Genomic DNA, 22,356 nt, shown 5'->3' with positions numbered 1-22,356 from the left:
GGATAGATGGACAGATGGAAGGGAGAAAGAAGGGAGGATGGAGGGAGGTATCTATGGAAGGGTGGATGGGCAGATGAGTGAATGGATGGATTGGTGGGAGGAAGGAAGGGAGGGAGGGAGGGAGGGGAGAGAAAGGAGGGAGAGAAGGGAGGAGAGATGGGGGGTGGAGGGGTGGAAGGGGCGGATGAGTAAGTAGGTAAATGGATAAAAGAAAGGGAGGAAAGAAGGGTGGATAGAGAGATTGAAAGAAGGAAGGGAAAAAGAGTGAGGGATGCAGAGAGGGGTGGATCGGTTAGGTGAATGGTTGGAAGAAATAAAGGAAGGGTGGGTGGAGGGATGAGTGTGTAGGTGAGTGGATGGGTGGGTGGAGGGATGAGTGTGTAGGTGAGTGGATGGGTGGGTGGAGGGATGAGTGTGTAGGTGAGTGGATGGGTGGGTGGAGGGATGAGTGTGTAGGTGAGTGGATGGGTGGGTGGAGGGATGAGTGTGTAGGTGAGTGGATGGGTGGGTGGAGGGATGAGTGTGTAGGTGAGTGGATGGGTGGGTGGAGGGATGAGTGTGTAGGTGAGTGGATGGGTGGGTGGAGGGATGAATGTGTAGGTGAGTGGATGGGTGGGTGGGTAAACATAAGGAAGGAAGGGAGGGAGGGAGAGAGGAGGAGAGATGGATGAATTGGTGGGTGGAGGGACCGTGCCATGACTTGGAGCTATTAGAGAAGAAACCTTCTTGGCTAAATGAAGTCACCGAAAGCCCTGTGCCCGCCACAGGCAGCCTGTGATGTGTTCTGCGTGGGGGATGACGTCAACATTGAGAAGGCAAACAATTCCCTCATCAGCAACGACCGCAGCTGGAAGAGGAACAAGTTCCGCCTCACCTACGTGGCCGAAGCTCCAGAACTTACACAAGGTACGGCCCGTCACCCTGTGGGGGGTGTGGGGATTCATGACAGTGGAGGGGAGGGGAGGGACAGGTGGAGATCTCACCCCTGGAAGGTGCTCAAGGGAGAAGATGGGCTTGGTGGTTTTGACCCCTTAGGTGCAGCCCTCCCATGGTGAACACAGGGCTGCTGCCCGTGCTCAGTAATGTGTGTGCGGGAAAGAGTCTCAGCAGGCTTGAAGTATCCTCTGATGTATCCTCCTCTCAACTTAGTTCAGCCATATTTACTTTTTGTCCCACATTGTTCACAGCCCCCCACTCATGCCAACCAATACTGTTTGGCCTCTTCTCTCCCATCTCTTTACTGAGGAGGGCAGTTGGGGTGTGAGCAGAGGGCCAGTAAGAGTTTTTATGGACGACTGTGTGACCCCATCTCAGGAAGACCATGTTGTCTTTCTACCCACAGGTCTATCCAATGTCCACAAAAAGCGAGTCGCAGCCGCCCGGCTCCTTAGCCGCCAAAACCTCCAGAGCCCTAAATCCAGGTAAGAGTGCTTTGGTTCAGGCAGTTACCCGCCTTGCTCCCAGATGCCACTGACGTGAGAGAGGCTACAATGCCCAGCTATTTAGTCCTGTTCCCTCCAAAGACTGGCTTCCTGTCTCCCAACCATTGCAAAGTGCCGGAGAGACCCTGCTTGCTGCTTTGTGTGTAGCATCTGGGGCTCCCGCTCCGTGTTGGCCACGCTCCCACCTGAAGGGATGGAAAAGGAGATGGTGCTGATCGTTGTGAAAAGGGGAGAGAAAAGGGTTTTATGAGCAACATTTAACAGTGGACCACACCCCCCAGAACTGCGGTCAGCTCGCAGTGCCACAGCATCTTGGGCAACAGTCGCTTAGTCCAAGCATTTCCTTATCCTGGGTCATTTTGTCACAGAGGGATGAAAACTGGTTACCCAAACTCTGCTGAAATTTCTGTGGGACTATGGTAGGTTCATTCCCTCACAAAACAGCCCACTCTGTGTTCAGAAGTCCTAATTGTTAGAAATTACCTTAATATCCAACAGAAGCAAATCTTTCATATCTAATGTAACCAAAGCATGTCTTCCTAACACTTTATTTTAAACCCAGTCCTACTGTCCAGTAACAAGCAAAGCAAATTAACTTCTCCCAAATGAGAGACCTACAAATAGCCAATGACATTGACCAGTGTCCCACGTGGATCCCCGTCCCTGCGAGTCATGCTTGCTAAGAACTGATTTCCCAAGCTCTTGGCTTTAGTAGAAGGACACACACTCCATCCTGCTGCAAATGACATCCTCAGACCTGGTCACAGGGCACTGGAGGTCGTGTGATCACTGCAGAGTGCGCCGAGGCTATTATTATCACCACCCATCTGAACAGGGCACTCTAATGCCAACCGAGATTGCAGGCGTGGTTCTGACAGCCATTCCATTCTTCCATTAAGCTCACTTTGCTGCTGCTCTCAGACATCACATCTTTTTGAAATGATCAAACCAGGTCTGTCCATCCCTCTACTTGTAGAAGTAATGTTTTTAGCGCTAATGAGGGGCCTTGCATTGATCCCTGTTGGATGGAATCTTTTCCACTTTGCAGTGACAGCCCAGGAAGATCCTTTGAGAGGTTGATTCTCAGCACAGCATATTACAAAGAGTGGGCTCTGTGGGTTCTGACCTCAGCTCTGCCCCCACAGTAGCTGTGTGGCCTTGGGCCATTCACTCAGGTGCTCTGAATCCCTGTCACTGTCTCTGTGAAACGGGAATGATGACTATAAAGATTGCTGATGTGTATCTAGAGCTTTCTGTGTTCTAAGCCCTGTGTTTTGATTTCTCATGATTTGAGCAACCTGAGAAGTCAGTAATATAATCATCTATTTTTTAAATATGAGAAATGACAGTTTGAAAATGCAAGTGACTTTTTCAAGGTCACACTGACCTGGTTATCTGAATCCAAAATCGTGTGCCAAATGGCTACACAGATGGCCTCAACAGCATTGCAAGGCTGCTGTGAGAATTGAGGACAAGGTACATAAAGCAACAGCAGATCACAGAGTCCCATTCCTGTTCCTTATTCACCCAGCTTCATGTCACCTGCAAATTTAGTATGCATGTTTCCACGTAGTCTTCCAAACCTTTGATTAAAAGTGATCAACAGGGCGGCGCCAGTAGCTCAGTGAGTAGGGCGCCGGCCCCATATGCCGAGGGTGGCGGGTTCAAACCCAGCCCCGGCCAAACGGCAACAAAAAAATAGCCGGGCGTTGTGGCGGGTGCCTGTAGTCCCAGCTGCTCGGGAGGCTGAGGCAAGAGAATCGCGTAAGCCCAAGAGTTAGAGGTTGCTGTGAGCCGTGTGACTCCACGGCACTCTACCCGAGGGCGGTACAGTGAGACTCTGTCTCTACAAAAAAAAAAAAAAAAAGTGATCAACAGAATAGAACCCCAGGGCATTCATGCTCTACCATGGATCCTCAAACATTACAGGAATGGCTTGGGAAAATTAATCTCTTTGAGTAATTAGGCAAATGCAATATTCAAAGCATAATAACCTCTGATATAAAGAGGGACCTCATTTCTGTCCTGTGGAAAGGTACGGCTTATGTCACATTGGAAGAGAAGGCCTAAGAATCAACTGGAAATGTCTTTTGGTAACAAACTGTGAAAGACCAGTTTACTAAAACTACTCCCTAAACCATAGCACATAAGTAGGAAACATGCAAATATTTTGATGCTAAGTTGAACCAAAGCCCCCAAATCAGTCCCCACCCACCTCCAAAAGGGGTAACTGACTTTTAGGCGAGAGCTTAAAAGTGACCAGGGGGAGAATAATTCAAATAAGATCAGGAACTGGAACATTGTATTAAAATCAGTTATGAATTAGCACAAAAATGACCACATCATACCTAGGTATTTATCTCTTTTTTTTTTTTTTTTTTGGTATTTATCTCTTTAAAAGCGTGCGCTATAGCATTATCTGTTTGCAGGCTGAATACCATTTCCAGCTTCATAAGGTTTTTCTTTATAAAAAAGAAAAAAAGAGATAACTGAGTGGAAAACCTTGACTCTCCCATTCTTTCCTGCCCAAGGCCAAAGTTAGGCTGTTTGGCTCAAGAGACCATCACCAAGATATCACTAATCACCCCACGAGAGACCCTTAATGGCAAGCAAAGTGCTTAAGAGGAAGAAAGCAGCCTTTTGAGGGTGATCCTTGCAAATCTTAAGAGAGAAGTGACCACTATCACCGCCTGGAAATAAATTTTCTAATGTACACACAACAATTAGCAAATGTTACAGAGAAGGGCATATAATGGAGTGCTAATGGGTGGGGTGTAGATAATTTATCCTAGATTGTCAGGAGGAGGAGGGGAGCAGGGCTTGAGATGAACCTCTTGGGGAGGGTGGGCCTTGGATAGGCAGAAGCAAGGAGGGGCTCCAGGAAGAAAGAAGAGCAGTAGCCAAGGTTAGAAAAGGGGCCAAGCAATGGAGTGGGGAGGGTATTAAAAGGGAGAGTTCTTGATGGAGAGAACTCTTCATTCTCACCGCCCTGAAAATAACATTGCTTCACTGCAGCCTTCCCCATCTCAATAGAGGACATCAACATTTGGCTTCAGCCAAAGTCTCCAGTGTCATCCTCACCTCCTCTCTCCCCGCACAGGCCTCACAGGTCCCTCAGTGGATGGCTTTGGCCTTGTCTCTCAACTACATCATAGATCCACCACCTTGAGCAAAGCCATATCCATGTCCAGTCTGAGTGACTGGAACAGCCACCCAATGTGTGTCCTTGTTTCTTGATTTTTCTCTCAAAGATCCATTTTCCAAATAGCAGCCAGAGGAATATTTTAAAACCGTAAATTGAAGCAGTTTCACAGCCTCTGATGGCTTCCCACTGGACTTAGGGTAAACTCCCAAAACCCTCATCATGAAAGGTATTGACAAGGCTCTTATGATCTGGCTCCTGCCACTCTCCAGATGCTGCAGGCTTCTTTCCCTTCCTTGAACATGTCACTCTTTTTCCTGCCTCAGGGCCTTTGCACATGCTCTGCCCCCTTCCTGGAACACTGCGCCTGTAGATGTTTGTACATCCACTCCTTCTCATTGCTTAGTTCTCTATGCAAGTGTCAGCTCACCAGAGAGTCCTCCCTTACTGTCCTATCTGATGATGTCCCCAGCCCCCAACCTGTCACCACCCACCCATCCATATCACCAACCCCACCGGAGATCTTTTAAGTGACGTCTCAATGAGAACAGGGCACTTTGTCATCCTTACCCCACACTCTCTCACCAGTGTCTAGAATAGTGTGTAACATTCAATAAAAATGTGTTAAATGACCAAGCCTTATTAACTCCAATAGCTCACAACTGATAATACTGACTCTTTTCATGGAAGAATGAAGATCAGTTATTTCTCCCCCATTGTCTAATGCTGGGTGTTAACAGATTATTTTTTCATCTGTGAACCTGTCATTGAACCACTGCCGTGTGTGTGTGTGTGTGTGTGTGTGTGTGTGTGTGTGTGTATATAAACATGTCACACAGGGAACACTCTGGTAGAGGATGGGATAGACCCAAATGGCTGCTGCTGTCGCAATACTGCCTTATTGCCCCTGTCCCTGTGTGCTTCTCCGTGGTCCATATATGTCCCAAGCTTTAAGAAAAAAATTAATAATTTAAGAATCCTACACTTAGAAACCCCCAGCAGAACTGAGATTGAAGATAATTGATTTCCAAGCCAGCTCTACCCCCAGAGCATCAGCTTTTCAGCAAAGCCTCAAGGAGCAGCCCATCAAGGTGGGATCAGTGGCGGCCATTCAATGGCTCTCAGCAAATGGCTTGCAGAGCCTCGCCTTGGTTAAACCCCAGCAGGGGATGAGCCTGGGGCTACCTTCAGGCCAACCTGCTAGCTGCCTTCCCATCCTGCCCCTTAGCCTCATTTAAGAGGACTTGAAGGGAAGTGGCCGTGTTTGTGAACCAGCTCAGCAAGTTTGGGTCCTCCGCGTTCCTATTTTGCACAGATCACGATGCTCTGAGAAGAAAGCGGGAATTGATTTGCGGCTCTTTCAAAGGCTCCCTCTGGGGAGGCTCCCAAATTAGAAACCCCGCAGCGCCCCCTGCCGGCAGGCAGCCTCCGCCGATTCCCTTCCTGTCCGCCTGCGGGAGGTGACGGTGCCTTGGAAATCAAAGACTCGTGTATGCTTAAAGGAGAAATCAATCACACAAGTCCACAGGGCGAGATCTGCCCAGAGAAACAGGACAGGATCCCAGACTCCTACCACTGCCATTCCCAATTATGGCGGCCAAGTTCCCCACCACACTAAGGGCGGGGGGTGCCTTGCTTGGAGAAAATACTTGACACCCCAAAATAATGTGCCAGCTAAACTATTCTTAATAATGGTGGCTATTTGTAGCACAAAAGGGCTCTCGGTTGTGCCAGAGACTCCTTTAAATAGCGAGTCCCATTGGTCTATTCAAGTGTTGATTTACATACGATAGAGAATATAGAAACTTCATGTTGAATATCAAGCATCAAGAAGGGGCAGTTCTGAGAAGCAGTGTGAGCACAAAGGGTGCAGAGGCTTTGATTTACCAAACTGTTTGCAGGTATCATGTAAAATGCAGTGTACCTGTTCCAAAACTTTAAAAGAGACGAGGATAATCACATTCTTCCATGAAGCCTTTTGGTTAGGAGGACTCCTGAACTTGAAACACAAAACTCAGTGTGAAAGGGCATGACCCTGCAGGCAAAATGAATTTCCCTCTGGATTTTCTTTCTAGAGCTCTCGATTTTGTGATATTGGTGAATTTATGCCCAAGAGAAACCCAAGCTTAAAGCCAGGTCTTCTTTCCCCTACCACGATAATATGAGGATGCCTGGCTGCCAAGGGAAATGGAGTTTGGAATCCCTAGGAGAGATGGAATTGCACAGTTTGGAGACCACTACCTATGGTTCTGATGGCACACTGGCCCTTGAGAGAACCTCTCTTGGTACTAAGAAAGGGTGCCAGAATCCAAAATAAGAAAGTAGGGAAGAAGGCATGAGTAGCTATTTCAGTGATCCAGATGAGCCCTGGGAAACAGTGGTTGGATTTGCAATGAGGACTTCATAAGTGACCTTGATAAAATAATTAAAAAAAACCTCCATGAGGAATGATGGGGGCACAAGCTTGGTTGGCTCAGACCCCAAGAAGAATGAGAACAGAAGGAAGGGAATTGCAGCCACCAAAGACAAGCAAAGGGAAGGGGGTGGTAGCTGGAAGCCCTTGTCCTATTGATCTCCTGCAATTCCCTACAGCCGATCAACCATCTTTGTGCGACTCCACACCAATGGGAATCAGGAGCTACAGTACCAGCCTGGAGACCACCTGGGCATCTTCCCTGGCAACCACGAGGACCTGGTGAATGCTCTGATTGAGCGCCTGGAAGATGCACCTCCTGTCAACCAGATGGTGAAAGTGGAGCTGCTGGAGGAGCGGAACACGGCTCTAGGTAATACTCCCAGGCACCCTCCCCTTCTCCAGGGAGTCCAGAGGTAGTGGGTGTCTGGGGACAAAGAGAACCATTCTTCCCAGGCTCCAGTCCAGCTTATGAGGCTGAAGACTCCCCGTTTCTGCTGGCTGATCTAGCATCCTTGGCCCAACCAGCTGAGCCAATCTCCCTGATGCTGAGACATCAATGGCTCCTCACTGAGAAAAGAGAGTTTCTACCTTTCTGTATCAGCTAGATACTGATTTTAGCAGCAGCCATTCTTACTTTCTTTACCACCACTACTCCTCAGAAAAAAACAGGCAGCAACCGGAGTCTGATCCTTCCTCCTCTTCGAATTGAAAGCATGATGGCCAACTAGGGCTTGAACCCATGTTCTTGACCTCATTAGATCAAATTCCAATGTATTTAAGTGACCATCCTTGCCATTCATATTGAAGAACTTTCAGAGGAAAATAGGTCTCCATGGCTTCATCTCAGTAAGCACAGGTGGGCACAGGGCCCAGGTAGAAGAAACTGCAGTGACCTTGCCTGGCAGCCTCTGATGCCATGACTGTCACTCAGAGTGTAAAGTCAGGGCAGAATGTGAAAACACTATATAGTCAAAGCCCTGTTGAAAATCCCGTTGAGGGCAGCACCTGTGGCTTAGTGAGTAGGGTGCGGCCCCATATACCAAGGGTGGCCTGTTCAAACCTGGCCCCAGCCAAACGGCAACAAAAAAATAGCCAGGCGTTGTGGCGGGTGCCTGTGGTCCCAGCTACCCGGGAGGCTGAGGCAACAGAATCGCCTAAGCCCAGGAGTTGGAGATTGCTGTGAGCTGTGACACCACGCACTCTACCGAGGGTGACAAAGTGAGTGTCTCTAAAAAAAGAAAATCTTGTAGGAAGGAACCACTTTCGAGACACTCTCTTAATAAATCCAACCCAGCCAGTTCTTCCTCTATGTTGAAACAGAGCTTTTTTCTTCTTTTTTTTTTCTTTTTTTTGGGGGGGGTTTAAAAATGGGGGGGTCTCACTATATTGATCAGGCAGGTCTCAAACTCCTGGCCTCAATCAATCCTTCTGTCTCAGCCTCCCAAAGTGCTGGGATTATAGACATAAGCAACAAAGCCCACCTGAAACAGCTTTTTGTCTGGGGTTAAACACCTGAGGAAGGGGAGCCTGTGTTTAGGGACCGTATCAAATGGAAAGTACACAGAGGCAGTACAATGTAAGAATTAGAACAAGGTCTGAAGCCAGACTGCCTGGCTTTACACTTATGTGCTGTGTGACTTTAGACAAATTCCTTAACCTCTCTGTGCTTCTATTGTCCTCAATGGGGATAAGAACTACACTTACCACTTTGGATTGTTGAAGATTAACTGAGTCAATAATATAAAGGACTGAGAATAGTACTTTTGTAATTTTTCACTTTAGAATCCCACTCCAGGTGAAAGGCTGACATCATGAGAATCAAAACAGACTCTATCTCACACTCAGCTGAAGGCTCATTCTGTAAAATGCCAGTGAACTGGGTTGTTCTCATCCAGTGCTATTTTAATAGTTTAAAATTTTTCTCTTCTTTTCATATTTATTTTTTGATTTTTAGACTAGTTTGCCTAACTGATTTTGGCTGTGATTCTTATAGTCATGGAGTGACCAGACAGTCCCCTGGATCCCAGATATGGAAGGTGGGAGCTGAGGGGTTGCTTGGCTCTAGGACCATCCTGCTCACCTGGCCCCATCCTCTGCTCCAGGGGCAGGCCTAAGCCCTGAACTTGAACCCAAGCCCTCCTGCCCCCACCCCTCATCCCGAGTTGTGCCTCTGCAGGCGTCATCAGTAACTGGACGGACGAGCTCCGCCTCCCACCTTGCACCATCTTCCAGGCCTTCAAATACTACCTGGACATCACCACGCCTCCGACACCCCTGCAGCTGCAACAGTTTGCCTCCCTGGCCACCAGCGAGAAGGAGAAGCAGCGTCTTCTGGTCCTCAGCAAGGTGGGTCCCTAGGCTTCCTCACAACCCGGAGGGATACCTTTCACCTCCTGGTAGCCAGAGTTGTGAGACTGTTATTACAGCAGTATTCCAGCAGGTGGCGGTATTCAGCAAAGGGCTCCATTTTCTAATTTGCACAAGGTTGCCCTACTGGCTAGTCTGTTTTTGCTAGGCATAACCACTGCTCCCTGTTCTAACTAATGCCTGGGAAAGCCAGAGTGACCTTCTCTTCCCTTGAATCTCAACGTTCTCAGGCTGCAAGAGAAATTGCTGTTCTAACTCTTTCTACCTTCCTTTGGAACCTTACGCTTTCGTGAGTTCCATCTTAGCCCAAGCTTAGAAGAAAAGGAAACTGAGAGAATAGTGCCTTGGTGTAAATATAAGCTTGTTCTGATGTAGATGAGCTTTAGGTAGGACTACTGGATATAAGAGGCCTCTGATGATAAGGTGAACCAAACAGCCTCTATCACCCTTAGGAACTAGAGACTTGCCCATGCCAAGCTTCTCCAAGGCCTTGGTGAGTAAGACTCTGAGAAACGTGTGGTTGGGTGATTTTACTGTTGTGTTGACATCACAGGTGTACTTGCGCAGGCCTAGATGTATAGCCTACCACGTATCTAAGCTGCATGTCATAGCTTATTGCTCCTAGCCCATAAGCCTGTATAGATATTTCTGTTTACAGCAGCAGCACCACCAACACATGAGCAACGCATTGTGCTACAACCTTAAGATGATATTCCTATCGCTAGGTGACAGGACTATTTTAACTCATCATACTCCTAGGAGTCCACAGTCCTATACAGGGATCATTTTTGACTGAAATGGCATTATGCAGCACACGACCATACATATGAGGACCATATGTTTTTAAATCCATGCATGATGCTATCTCTTGATTTATGTTTGGATTCTTAGTGATCAACGGAAAGCAACATGAAAACATCTTTTCTTAGTCCTCTTTCATCGAGTCATTTGTTATTTATTTTTATTTTTTAACCAGTCCCAACTTCTAAATACATTTTATGCTATTGGTTATGTTTGTATTTAAAAAGGAAATACAAATCCAGAGCATGAAAAAAAAAAAAAAAAGATTCCCACATAGGAATGTGGCACACCCCTGTAATCCCAGTGAGTCAGGGAACTAGGCTGGAGAATCGCTTGAGGCCAAAAGTTTGAGACCAGCCTGGGTAACAGCAAAACCCCTGTCTCTAAAAAGAAAAGAAAAGAAAAGAATTTTACCCAGGACTACCACCCGGAGGTCCTCCCAGTTGGGGGCTCCTTCCTAATAAGCAAGCCTCCAGCAAAGGATAGTTGAGCTTTCTTCTGCTGTCAAGAAAGGGGATTGAATGGTGAGCAGCAAGGAAGGGGCTAATTAGTGAGTGCATATTATTTAGAAATACAAAAATCAACACCAGAGGAAACACTTAAAGAGTTATAAGTGGTTACCTCCAGGGAGCTGGAAACAGATGGCAGAGGTGGAACAGGAGACCATTATTTTTAATCTTGAGCTTTACAAAATTATGTAACTTTTATACTATATACAAATCTAACTTTGATTTAAAACTTTTAATGAATGTGGCTGGGGGGTTGGGGGAGGTAGATATGAAGAAATACCAGAGATTGCACTAGTTGCACAGGATTATTTAAAGTACAACTTGATATAACTGTGTGTATTAGTCCCTTTCTTCCCCAGAGTGCACAGAATGCAAGGTAGGATTAGTGAGCAAGAATTTTTATTAGGAGAAACACTTGTGTGAGAGAAAAGGCGAAAGGAGTCCAGAAAGGCTGGGAGAACAATCAGACTCAAACAAGTCTGATCCCAAGTGAAGGAAAAGGAAGAAGGTTGGGCAAAAGCATCTGAGACTATATTGCAGTTTAAGGAAGGACCAGCAAGGTCCCTGGGGAGGCCCAGGTCCTTCCCATGCTCAGTCATTGGCTGGGAGCAGACTGGGGGAATTCAGACCTGGTGCCAACACCAGGATGGATATTAGTTTCAGGTGGATGTCAGGTTCCTTTTTTTTTTTTTTTTTGAGACAGAGTCTTACTATGTCACCCTTGGTAGAGTGCTGTAGAGTCACAACTCACAGCAACCTCAAACTCTTGGGCTCAAGCGATTCTCTTGCCTCAGCCACCCAAGTAGCTGGGACTACAGGCGCCTGCCACAACGCCCAGCTATTTTTTGTTGCAGTTGTCATTATTGTTTAGCTGGCCTGGGCCAGGTTTGAACCCACCACCCTCCGTGACTTTTTCACACCAGGGCTCTTGGTCAATTATGCTTCTACGTCTGGAGGCCAGTAATGCTGGCTCTGAGAGACACATTCCCAAGGATGCCATACCCAGTTAATAAAGCAAGGATGACTTTTAGGAGCATGGGTGTACTTGTTACAGACTTTACCCCTGGCCTCAGAAACTGAGTCTCTGTCCACATACCAGCAATGAGGAGTTGCCCTCTCGGGAGTGGGGCAGTGGCCTTAAGGAAACCTGTGGCCTTCCTGGTCCTTAAGTGCAGCCTTATGACTGAATCCAAATTTTATATAACAAATCCATTTATTTAAAAGGGTGCAGCAGAGACATAAGAAGCTTTTCTTGCCTCCTTTGGTGCTTAAAAAAGAACAATCTTGAAATCAGAACACCACAGGTTCTCCACTCTTGGAAGGCGTCTTCTAAAACGGAGGAAAAATACCTCCGGAGCCCCAGAGAGTTTCTCTGTTCCCAGATAACAGCTGGGCCTTGCTGTCAACACGCCCCCAAATATGTTCCTCCACACACCCCAAACTGTTTTTCCGGGGCTGTCACCTCCTGTCATGGACGCATACACACTCTCTGAGAATGCATCTCCCGTCCCCACAACCAACAAATCATAGGTCTGCATTCTGCGCCTGCTACCACCTGACACAGTGTCTCCTAGGGTGTCACGTTTCCCCCCTACAACGTATCTCTCTTGTCTATAAGGAGTGTGTGTTGCCTGCGAGCACAGATTCTGGGCACAGACTACCCAAAGGACGGTTCGGCACACTTTTTCTGTAGAGGGCCGCTGGGTAGTAAATACAGGGTCTGACAGATGTAGCATCATTTGGTGCTTGAGTGTGATGCAAATAATGCAAATTACAAATAATGGCAAAAGTAATGCTTGCCTGTCCCACACTGCCAAGAGGCTTTGCTCAGCAAGATTCCTACCCAAGAGCCAGGAATGGTGGCTTATGGCTATAATCCAAGAAACTCAGGTGTCCTGTAGGATCACCTGAGGCCAGGAATTCGAGACCGGCCTACACAACAGAGCAAGACCCCTGTCTCTTAAAAAAAAAAAGAGGCTGGACATGGTGGCTCATGCCTGTAATCCTAGCCCTCTGGAAGGCTGAGGCAGGTGGATTGCTGGAGCTCAAGAGTTTGAGACCAGCCTTAGCAAGAGCAAGACCCCATCTCTAAAAATAGCCAGGCATTGTGGGGGTACCTATAGTCCCAGCTACTTGGGAGGCTGAGGCAAGAAAATCCCTTGAGCCCAAGAGTTTTAGGTTGCCATAAGCTGCGACGCCACGGCACTCTACCGAGAGAGACAAAGTGTGACTCTGTCTCAAAAAACAAAACAAAACAAAAAAAGAGCAGAGAAAGATGAAGCTCTATGCCAACCTTTCATTACATAAGCATGTAATCTATACCAATCTTTTATTACAAAATTGTAAACATTTCATTCTGTAACATAACAATATCACGCTCAAGCACAAAAGGGCAATCCCTCTGCCGGACCCTGTGTTTTAGGCTCAGTGGTAAGTATTCTCCTCTGCCTTTGTATGTAAACAAAAGGGTGCGGCCACATTCCAATCAAATGGTATTTATGGACGCTGAAGTTTTAATTTCATACCCTATTCTCGTGTCACGAGCTATTATTCTTTCTTTGATTTTTTTTTTTTCCAACCATTTACTAATGTGAAAACCATCTTTATCTCACAGGCTTACCTCCTGGCTTAGATTCAAAACCCAGCATCACCACCTACCAGCCATAGGTCCTCTCTAACCCTCAGCATCCTTGTCTATAAAATGGAGATAATAAGACCTATTTCGGAAGGTCCTCATGAGAATTAAAACCTGGCACCGAATGATCATTATTTAACCGTTCACTTGTACTACTTTTTGTATTGCCTTCTTCCTGGACCGCCTCAGGTCCTCATTGTCACTGGACTCAAGTTCACCTCTGACCCTCTCCTCGGCACAGGGTTTGCAGGAGTACGAGGAATGGAAATGGGGCAAGAACCCCACCATCGTGGAGGCACTGGAGGAGTTCCCGTCCATCCAGATGCCTGCCACCCTGCTCCTGACACAGCTGTCCCTGCTGCAGCCTCGCTACTATTCCATCAGCTCCTCCCCAGACATGTACCCGGACGAAGTGCACCTCACCGTGGCCATCGTCTCCTACCGCACACGAGGTGAGTGCAGTTGCTGGGAGGCCTCCTGGTCTGCATCTTTCCCCAGGAGCCCTCTAGAAGCCTCCCCACACCACCACCCACCCTCTACGTCCCAAATCCCCTGCTCAAGTGGGGGAAGAGGCAGCAGGTGAACTGTCCCCAGCGGCACAGACCCTGAGCTCCCTTTTAGTCTCTGCATCCTCTCCTGCGCCCAAGGCAATAACTAGAACAAGCCACCCCTGCACCTTCTCTGGGAGAACTCTCCACAGCATCATGCTCAGCTAGTTGTAGGTCAAATCACTCCAGCTCTGCTCTGTATTTTCCCCATTAAAATGCACAGTGCCCAAGAGAGCTCTGAGACCAGGATCCCAGCAAGGCACCCAGAGTGCCTATCAGAGGGCAGGATTTGATTCCAACCACCCCTACCCAGCAGAACCCCCAGGCAGCTGCACAGGCACAATATACTGTGTTCTGCATCGGTGGGAGCAGGGAGGAGGCTATGATGGGGAAACCATGGGGACAGTGGGTGAGCCAGGCGACCTGGGTTATTCTGCTAGATGGAGAAGGACCAATTCACCATGGCGTGTGCTCCTCCTGGCTCAACCGGATACAGGCTGATGAGGTGGTGCCCTGTTTTGTGAGAGGGTGAGTAGCCAATGGAGAGAAGCGAGCAGGTGCATGTCGAATCTGCGTGTCGATGTCATGATTTGGGGTAGGTGGACCAGCCTGAAGGGGTTAGAGAGATGACAGTTCACACAGGATGGAGACCAGTGTCCTGCATTACTACTCCAAGTTATCAAGGATACAGGATCACAGGACAGAGTGACACAGCAAGCTGGAAGTCAAAGTCAAGTTGATACAACAGCTATTTAACAAGGATGTGTACCGTACTAGATGCTGGGGCGACCGTGGAAATTCAGGCACATATAGTCTCCACCTTTGTGGAATTATGGGCTGTGGAAATGTCTATCTGAGTCCTACCGGTCACCCTGAATCCAGCCCCAATATCTTAAAGATGGCGGAAGAGCCAATGGTCCCCGTTAATTAGAGGTTTCCCCCAACAATAAGGTGTAAAGGACACACCAGAGCCCATTACAGGAATCTGCATCACCAGTCAGAAACTTCTGTACCCCAGCAGTGGCTGCAGACAATCATTTTTCTCAATCATTTTTCTCAGACAGGTTAGAATAGTCACATCAGGGTCCACATACCCTTGGCAACACCGTGGGGTGTTTCTGAAATAGAGTCCTGAGTCCCCAAACTTACTGGATTGTACAAGAATCTACACTTGTAGCACCTCTGTGTGATTCTTTTATGCACAGAAGTCTGTGACTCCCTGATTTAAAGATTTCATGGACAGGTAAGACAGTGGTTCTCAAGCCAAGTGGTCCGCTCCTTACACGGGACATTTGACAACGTTTGAAGACTTTGGGGTTGTCACAACTCAGGGACCAGGGGTGTCACTTGGCATCCTACAGTGTGCAGGACAGCCCCACACAACAGTGGTGGCGAAGTAGAGAAGTGCTGGGTCGAATCAATCCCACTGCCCTCTGTGATTTAGCTCAGCAACAAGGACAACTGGGGAATGGAGCAGTAGCCAGGATCGCGAGGAACTCCCATTTTTGAAATTTTGGAATTCCCCAAATCTGTAGGCCTCCCACCCTGAAAACATTCTTACCTGCCTGCCCCAGTTGACGAGCTGTGAGTCTCACTGTGTTTCTACCCAAGATGGCCACCTGGTCTACCCAAGACTCAACTGTGCTTGATCAGACTTGAGCTCTGCAAGAATTCTGAGTCTCTCTCTTCCTTGTCCAGTGCACCCAGCTTCCACCTGCCGCGAAATCCCCAAGTCCCCTGCATCCTGGTTGGCCCAGGCACCGGCATTGCCCCTTTCCGAAGCTTCTGGCAGCAGCGCCAGTTTGATATCCAACATAAAGGTGAGTTATACCTACCCCCTAGATCTGGGGAGGCTCAGCTGTGTCACAGCAGCCCAAAGAACGGTGGCACTGTCTCTCCATTGCATCACTGCCTGGGGAGGGCCAGGGAAATGCAGTCTGCCCACAGACGAAGTTCATGGGGTAATTCAAATACCTGTCCAACCAAATCTTCCACCCAGCTTGTCCCAGGGCATGAAACTGCATCCCCACAGGGTGTTTCTTGGACTGTTAAAATGTGGCCCGCTCAAAAAAATCCAAAAGCCCAGAGGTGATAGGCTTTAGTCCTTACCCAGACGGATGTGTTTATGTGGCTGTCACCAACCTGATATTCAAGAGCAGGCCCTGCTATGCGAGAGACCCAACACATCAGCTCCGAGAGAAGGAGAGGGAGAGAGAAACCTACAAATTGTGGTACAAACCAAATACGGAATTACTGAGCACCAAAAAATGCCAAACACTGTTGTGTCTCCAAAAAACAATAATAATAAACAAAGAAGAAGAAAAAAAGAAAGTTAAATAAGCTGTTCACCTTCACACAGAGCTGGGATTTGAACTCAGGCCATCAAGCTCCTAAGTCTGGGCTCTTAGCATTACCCAAGGGTGGGGGCTGCTGAGTAGCCTGAGGGGGTTGGAGGGAGAAGGAAGGATTGAGATCCAGAGAGGGGAGGTCTTCCAAAGTCTGAACACATTTTACTTCCTTCTCCTGTGCCTGCGTGTATGCACGTGTGCGTCTCTGTGTGTGCACATCCCCACCTGCCCCAGTGTTCATGAGCCTCTGTCTGCATGTTGCCTCCTTAGCTCCTAAATCCTCACTCCTGGCCCTTCAACCATCCCCCCCAGTCCCCCAATGGCAGAGCCATTGATGACAGGAGGTCTTCCTGGTCCCCAGGCATGAGTCCCTGCCCCATGATCCTGGTCTTCGGGTGCCGGCAATCCAAGATAGATCACATCTACAGGGAAGAGACCCTACAGGCCAAGAACAAGGGGGTCTTCAGAGAGCTGTACACGGCCTACTCCCGAGAGCCAGACAAACCAAAGGTAACCCCCAGCCTACGCACAGCACCCCCGGCCCAGCCCGACACACACCCACTCTGGTACACACATTCGTGTGAGTCCACACTGTGCATCCCACTCTGAGAAAGCCCCTTGCACTTAGGCATTCTGAACACCCCTCTGCAAAGTTCCTCTGTGATTCAGAAAGCAGGCAGAGGGAAAATATCTATTTAAAATATTTAACAGCCCACATTTTATGATGCCACTTATATGCAATACCCAGAAAGGGCAAATCCGTGGAGACAGAAAATAGATGCGTGGTTGCCAGGGGCTGGGGGGAGGGGAGAGCGGGAAGCGGCTGCTAATGGGTGCGAGGTTTCCATTTGGGGTAACAAAGTTCTGGAACTAGGTAGGTGATTGTTACATAACATGGTGAATGGTACTTCATGCCACTGAATCGTACACTTTGAAGTGTTTATGATGATAAATGTTAAGTGATGTATGTGTTACCATAATAACAAATGTTACAAATGTTTAAAAATAGGAATTTAAAAAAATACATATTTACCAGTCCATGAGAGGCTGGACCAACCAGAGAGGACATGGGCCACAGGACTGGAGCATGGATGGTCCCACTGGATCTGGGGGGACAGGGGAGTCCAGGGGATCCCAGGGAAACAGCCAGGACACCTGGGGGGGGGGGGGGAAGTACTCACCATGTCCAGGTAGTGGCTATTTGACAGCAAAGTGGGAGTGTGTCGATATTAGTAACACTAATAGCTGGAGCAGCCATGCAGAGATGTCCCAGCTGAGTGTCAGCCTCACTGGACAAGTTAAAGACATCCTGAATAAGCAGAACACGTTCCCTGGAGATTGTATTAGACACTCTGGTGCCCCCCTCATGCCTCTTAGCCCATCTTTCTCCAGCTGCCACTGTGGCAGCCCCTCTCCTCACCCCTGTCACTTGCTGTCTGTCCCAGGGATTCTCTGGCTCTCTATGATAGGACATCTGCAGTAACCAGCCCTGCAGCTAGATGTGTACAGGTGTCAATGCCCCATGGGTGACCACCGGCCACCAGCAGGGAGGAGAGGTAGTTAATGGCCCCCTCTTATGCTCCTCCAGGGGATGGCTCTGGGAGACATTTTCCTCAGCTCCCGAGGGGGTCTTCAGCAGAGTGGAGCTGCAGGTGCCCAGAGTGGGAAGCGGTGTATTCATATACCCCCAGACTGACTTGCCCACCCTCCCTGTGTCACACTTCCCAGCCCCCTACCCCGGGTCCCTGGGATCACACCTCACAAAACATCCTCCTTGCCTGTAAGCCCCCGAGTCATTCTCTGCTTTCTGGGGAGGGAGAACACAAGCCACAACTGGTACATCACATGTCCCCGCCCCTTCTCACCGGCCCTCTGCTCCCCGCAGAAGTACGTGCAGGACATCCTTCAAGAGCAGCTGGCTGAGGCCGTGTACCGAGCTCTGAAGGAGCAAGGGGGCCACATTTATGTCTGTGGGGATGTCACCATGGCCGCTGACGTCCTCAAAGCTGTCCAGCGCATCATGACCCAGCAGGGGAAGCTCTCGGCAGAGGACGCCGGCGTGTTTATCAGCAGGCTGAGGGTGAGTAACAGGCTGGCTTCTCGGATCCCCCTTCTGGCATCCAGTCTCCTGTCTCCTCTTTCTCACCCCACCTGTCTTAACACTTAGGAGAAGCATGGTGGTGTCCCTGCATGATTTTTGCACTTACCACTGGGGGTAGAGGATATAAGTGGTCCCAAACAATGGTTAAGAAAGTAGGAAGGTGCATGCATGCATAAATATGATCGGAGCCTGTGATATATGAAAATAAGTAGGTGAACCTCTGGATATCTAGACAGAAACTATCCCAACCCAATTTGTCCCACTCCCAGAAGCTGCAGTACTGCTCTGTACAGTTGTACAGGTTGGGCACTGCACAAAAGATCTGTCCAAGGGAAGCAAGTAGGATCTGAAAACCATCCTACACTTGACTCTCTACCCTAAAGGAAGAACCTTTTCCTAACTTGCCCACAGGTTGAGTAGAAGCCAATGGCAGCCCAGCAAACAATGTCATAACTGTGTGACTAACTGTCCTAAATAGAAAACACTGAATCCCAGACCTTTAGGAGTGATTCCATCCTCCCTGCCTTCCTAAAATGAGCAATGATCAGAGATCAAACATTCTTAACTGCCCACCCCTCAGTTCTGCCAAAGCTTCACAAATGCTCAGAGGCCACAAGTCATTTGTCATCTGGGCTGCCTTTCAAGGCTTCAGAGGAGGTTCTTCTCTTTGCTTATTTGTTTCTGCGCGGAGATCGCATCTTCAGATCAACTCATGTCTCCACTTTGGGCAGCCATGTGGGTGTTCCCTGAGCACTGACAGCGCTTTCCTCTCCTCTCTGTGGGTCTCCGTGGGCTATGACATTTCACGCTGACCTCACCTTTGCCCAGATCTGAACTTGCAGGAGCATGGTGGAGGACGGAAAAAGGAGAATGGTGAGGTTTCCATTTCACCTCATTGATTCTTGGGACCTCCAAATCCACAAAGCAGCAGTGTTGCTTCTGAATGGCAACCTAAGGGCCATGTCATGTTCTCTGCCAAAGGTGTTGTGGGGACACTGGTTTCAGCCTCATTTCTTTAGGAACCATCTTCTTTATGAATATTCCATCCAACAGGGTCAGCAAAGTCTGTCCCCTCTATGAGCCCTTGTCTGGCACTTGAGGGCTGTTTCCCGACTGTCTCTGTCCCCTAGGATGATAACCGGTATCATGAGGATATTTTCGGAGTCACCCTGCGAACATATGAAGTGACCAACCGCCTTAGATCTGAGTCCATTGCCTTCATTGAAGAAAGCAAAAAAGACACTGACGAGTAAGCTGGCTGCATCCCTTGGCAGGGGGCGGGCAGAGCCTTGCCTTTGGGTCCTGATGGGCAGGGCTGTCCTGCTTCCCACAGTAGGGTCCCCAGACCAGCAGCACCAACACTGTCTGAGGACACATTAGAAACGCAAATGCCCGGGCCACCCCAGGAGTTTGCGTGCAGTAGTTTGCATTTAGCTGGGGAACTGCATTTCTCTGAGGGCCCCTGGAGAGCATAGGCGGGAACACCTGCTTTGGGCGCTTGCGTGCTGGCTCCTTGTGAGCGCCCCCTAGTGGAACGATGGCTCCTGCCTCTGGGAAATTGTTCTGTGACCTTTATACCAAGCAGCTCCCTCAGCCCCACATTGCTGAGGGCTTTCTCAGGGATGCAGATTACAACTCATAATGATTTTGATACTTTCACTCAACTCCAGAAATTGCTGGAAAGAGTCTGAGGCACCATGAAACTGGGATTGAATCTCACTATTTAAACCTTACTGAAAATACATGACACGGCCACCTTGTAATCCCCTGCCCAGTCCTGTCCCCCTACCTATTCCCTGCTGCAGGACACCTGAACGCCCATTGCCTTAAATTAGCTGGGAGCTCAGCTGCTCAAGACACATGCTACTCACTTCTTTTTCTGAGACAGAGTCTCATTCAGTCACCCTGAGCTAGTTAACAGCAACCTCAAACTCTTGGGCTCAAGCAATCTTCTTATCTCAGCTTACCGAGTAGCTGAGGCTACAGGTGCTCACCACAACACCCAGCTAATTTTTCCATTTTTAGTAGAGACGAGTCTCACTTTGCTCAGGCTGGTCTCGAACTCCTGAGCTCAGACAGTCCACCCCCTTCAGCCTCCCAGATTGCTGGGATTACAGGCATAAGCCTGCTACTCACTTCTTAAACTCAGCCTCTTCATTGTTTTCTCCTTAAGGCAATCACAAAAATGTAACTTTTGTGTCCAGTGGGCTCACATCATTCCCTTTAAGATCATAACTACCTTGGTTGTCAAAGGGGAGACCCTTTAAATGTCCCTCCTCCCAGCCATTTGTATTGGTGAGCAAGCATTCATTTATTTATTCATTTGAGACAAGCCCCCGCTATATGCCAGTGTCCAGGACATTAGGGCCACAGAAAAAATGAGAGCAATGGGGCCAGAGCCCAGAGGGTAGGCGGCTTTCTCTGAGTCTCTTGGAGGAAACAGGGCGGCCTTCATCCTCCTGACTTACCCTCCCCACTTCTTCCCCCACAGGGTTTTCAGCTCCTAACTGGACCTTCTTGCCAAGATGGATGCAGAGTGGCCAGCCCAAGTGCTCCGGCAGGGTGGCTGCAGGTTTTGTAAGCACGGACAGACGCTGCTGACCCCGTCCTCCAGGACCCCATGTAGCCCTCGCTCTGCCTCTCTCATCCTTGTTGCTGTGTCCTGGTTTTTCTCCTCTGGGATCTTGCCCCTCAGTGGTTTCCTCGGCCCTCCTGGTTTCCTCCTTGAGTTTTCCTGCTGCAATGCAATGCCTTTATACTCTGTGGTGGCTCTTACAAAATTCTCTTCCCTCCGCCTCTCCTGCTGACAAGGGCACACCACGGGTGCATGAAACCACTGGAACGTGGCAGCTGCTCCTGTTGGGCGTTGTTCTTTAGGGTTCCCCTGGAAGGCTGCAGGCACTGGACGCAAGTTCTCTGAGCCAGTCCCTTGGCCACTGGAGTCCCCTCTTCTCCTTTTTTATGATGATGCTTTGGTCACACGTGTGGGTGTATGTGTGTGCGCACGCGCACGTGTGCATGTGATGTCCCACGTCCCTCGTCTGTCTTCTTGCCTGTGCAAATGTGTTGATCTTAGACATGAGTCCACTGCCTTTGTTGAAGAACCTTCAGTGCCAAGAAATATGCCCCTGGCCCGTATTAATTCCTCTCACATACATAATTAAGGGTCCACGCTGGTGTCCCTGAAACACTTGAGAGCCCCCTAACTGTCCTGGTTACAAAGGATCAGGGCCCCTGAACATGGATTCGACTTTTGGGGGCTGAATGTGATGATTAAGAGGGAAATCTCCCAACAAAAGTGGCAATCCCAGAATTAGAGGCCCTTAGATTCCAGCACCAATGAGGGGAGCCCTCACTGGAAAATGAACCTGTTGGAACAACTGGGCAAAATCCCTCCCCAAACCTCCATCCCAGTCAAGACCACCTGATTTGTCTACATCCATATTATCCCCTGCCCTCCACCACCCCAGGTCCCATCTATAAGGCCCAGAAGTAACGTCCACGGGAGTATGCTGGAAATAAGGATCTTCTCACTTTGCCACTGGGTAACTTTGGACAACTCAGTTTTCTCAGTTTCCCTAGGTCATGTGCTATCAGCCTAAAAAATAAGAATGGGCTGAACTTTAAAGTTTTGAGGACCAGAAACAATACCAAGGAAAAATGTGATTTTTTTATTCCCTAAATAAGGTGCGTTGCTTCACCCTTGGGGATAAAATAATGAAAACCAGTTTAAAGTGGATCGGGTTGGAGAGAAATTCCCTACTGAGGTACTACCCCATGGCGTCCTCGGTAGGAACCACAACTCAGGGTGCCATGAACCTGACCCCTAGGATTGGGGCCTCTACAATTGATCCCCAGATTTCTATAATCTGTTAGAATCATTTTGGTAAATAAATGACCCTCAGCTCAGATAAAAAATGAGCAGCAGAGTCTTCATTAGGAATTAGGGCTAGTGCAGTTTTTCCCTAGGAGGTAACATGTTGAGTTTACCCTTCTTAAAATATACTGCAGGAGGAATCTGTCTAAGCCTAAGTGGTAAAGGTCAAG

General features: G+C 48.6%; 1 protein-coding gene across 4 annotated transcripts in view; it reads left to right on the top strand.

Moving 5' to 3' along the window:
- Positions 1-21,324, top strand: part of NOS1 (nitric oxide synthase 1) — a 178,231-nt gene extending 156,907 nt beyond the window's left edge. For all 4 annotated transcript variants that reach the window (XM_053589651.1, XM_053589653.1, XM_053589650.1 and 1 more), the window contains 11 exons: positions 768-906; positions 1,343-1,421; positions 7,177-7,370; positions 9,177-9,346; positions 13,554-13,764; positions 14,301-14,388; positions 15,559-15,680; positions 16,570-16,718; positions 18,094-18,288; positions 19,440-19,558; positions 20,801-21,324. In XM_053589651.1, coding sequence (XP_053445626.1) covers positions 768-906; positions 1,343-1,421; positions 7,177-7,370; positions 9,177-9,346; positions 13,554-13,764; positions 14,301-14,388; positions 15,559-15,680; positions 16,570-16,718; positions 18,094-18,288; positions 19,440-19,558; positions 20,801-20,816 — 1,482 coding nt within the window. In that variant the 3' untranslated portion in view covers positions 20,817-21,324. The remainder of the gene's footprint in view (positions 1-767; positions 907-1,342; positions 1,422-7,176; positions 7,371-9,176; positions 9,347-13,553; positions 13,765-14,300; positions 14,389-15,558; positions 15,681-16,569; positions 16,719-18,093; positions 18,289-19,439; positions 19,559-20,800) is intronic.
- The last annotated feature ends 1,032 nt before the right edge of the window (positions 21,325-22,356 follow it).

This window comes from Nycticebus coucang, chromosome 4 (genome assembly GCF_027406575.1).
Source record: "Nycticebus coucang isolate mNycCou1 chromosome 4, mNycCou1.pri, whole genome shotgun sequence".
NCBI classification, from domain to species: Eukaryota; Metazoa; Chordata; class Mammalia; order Primates; family Lorisidae; genus Nycticebus; species Nycticebus coucang.
The sequence above is the reverse complement of the archived record's forward strand: the minus strand, read 5'-3'. Positions and strand labels throughout refer to the sequence as shown.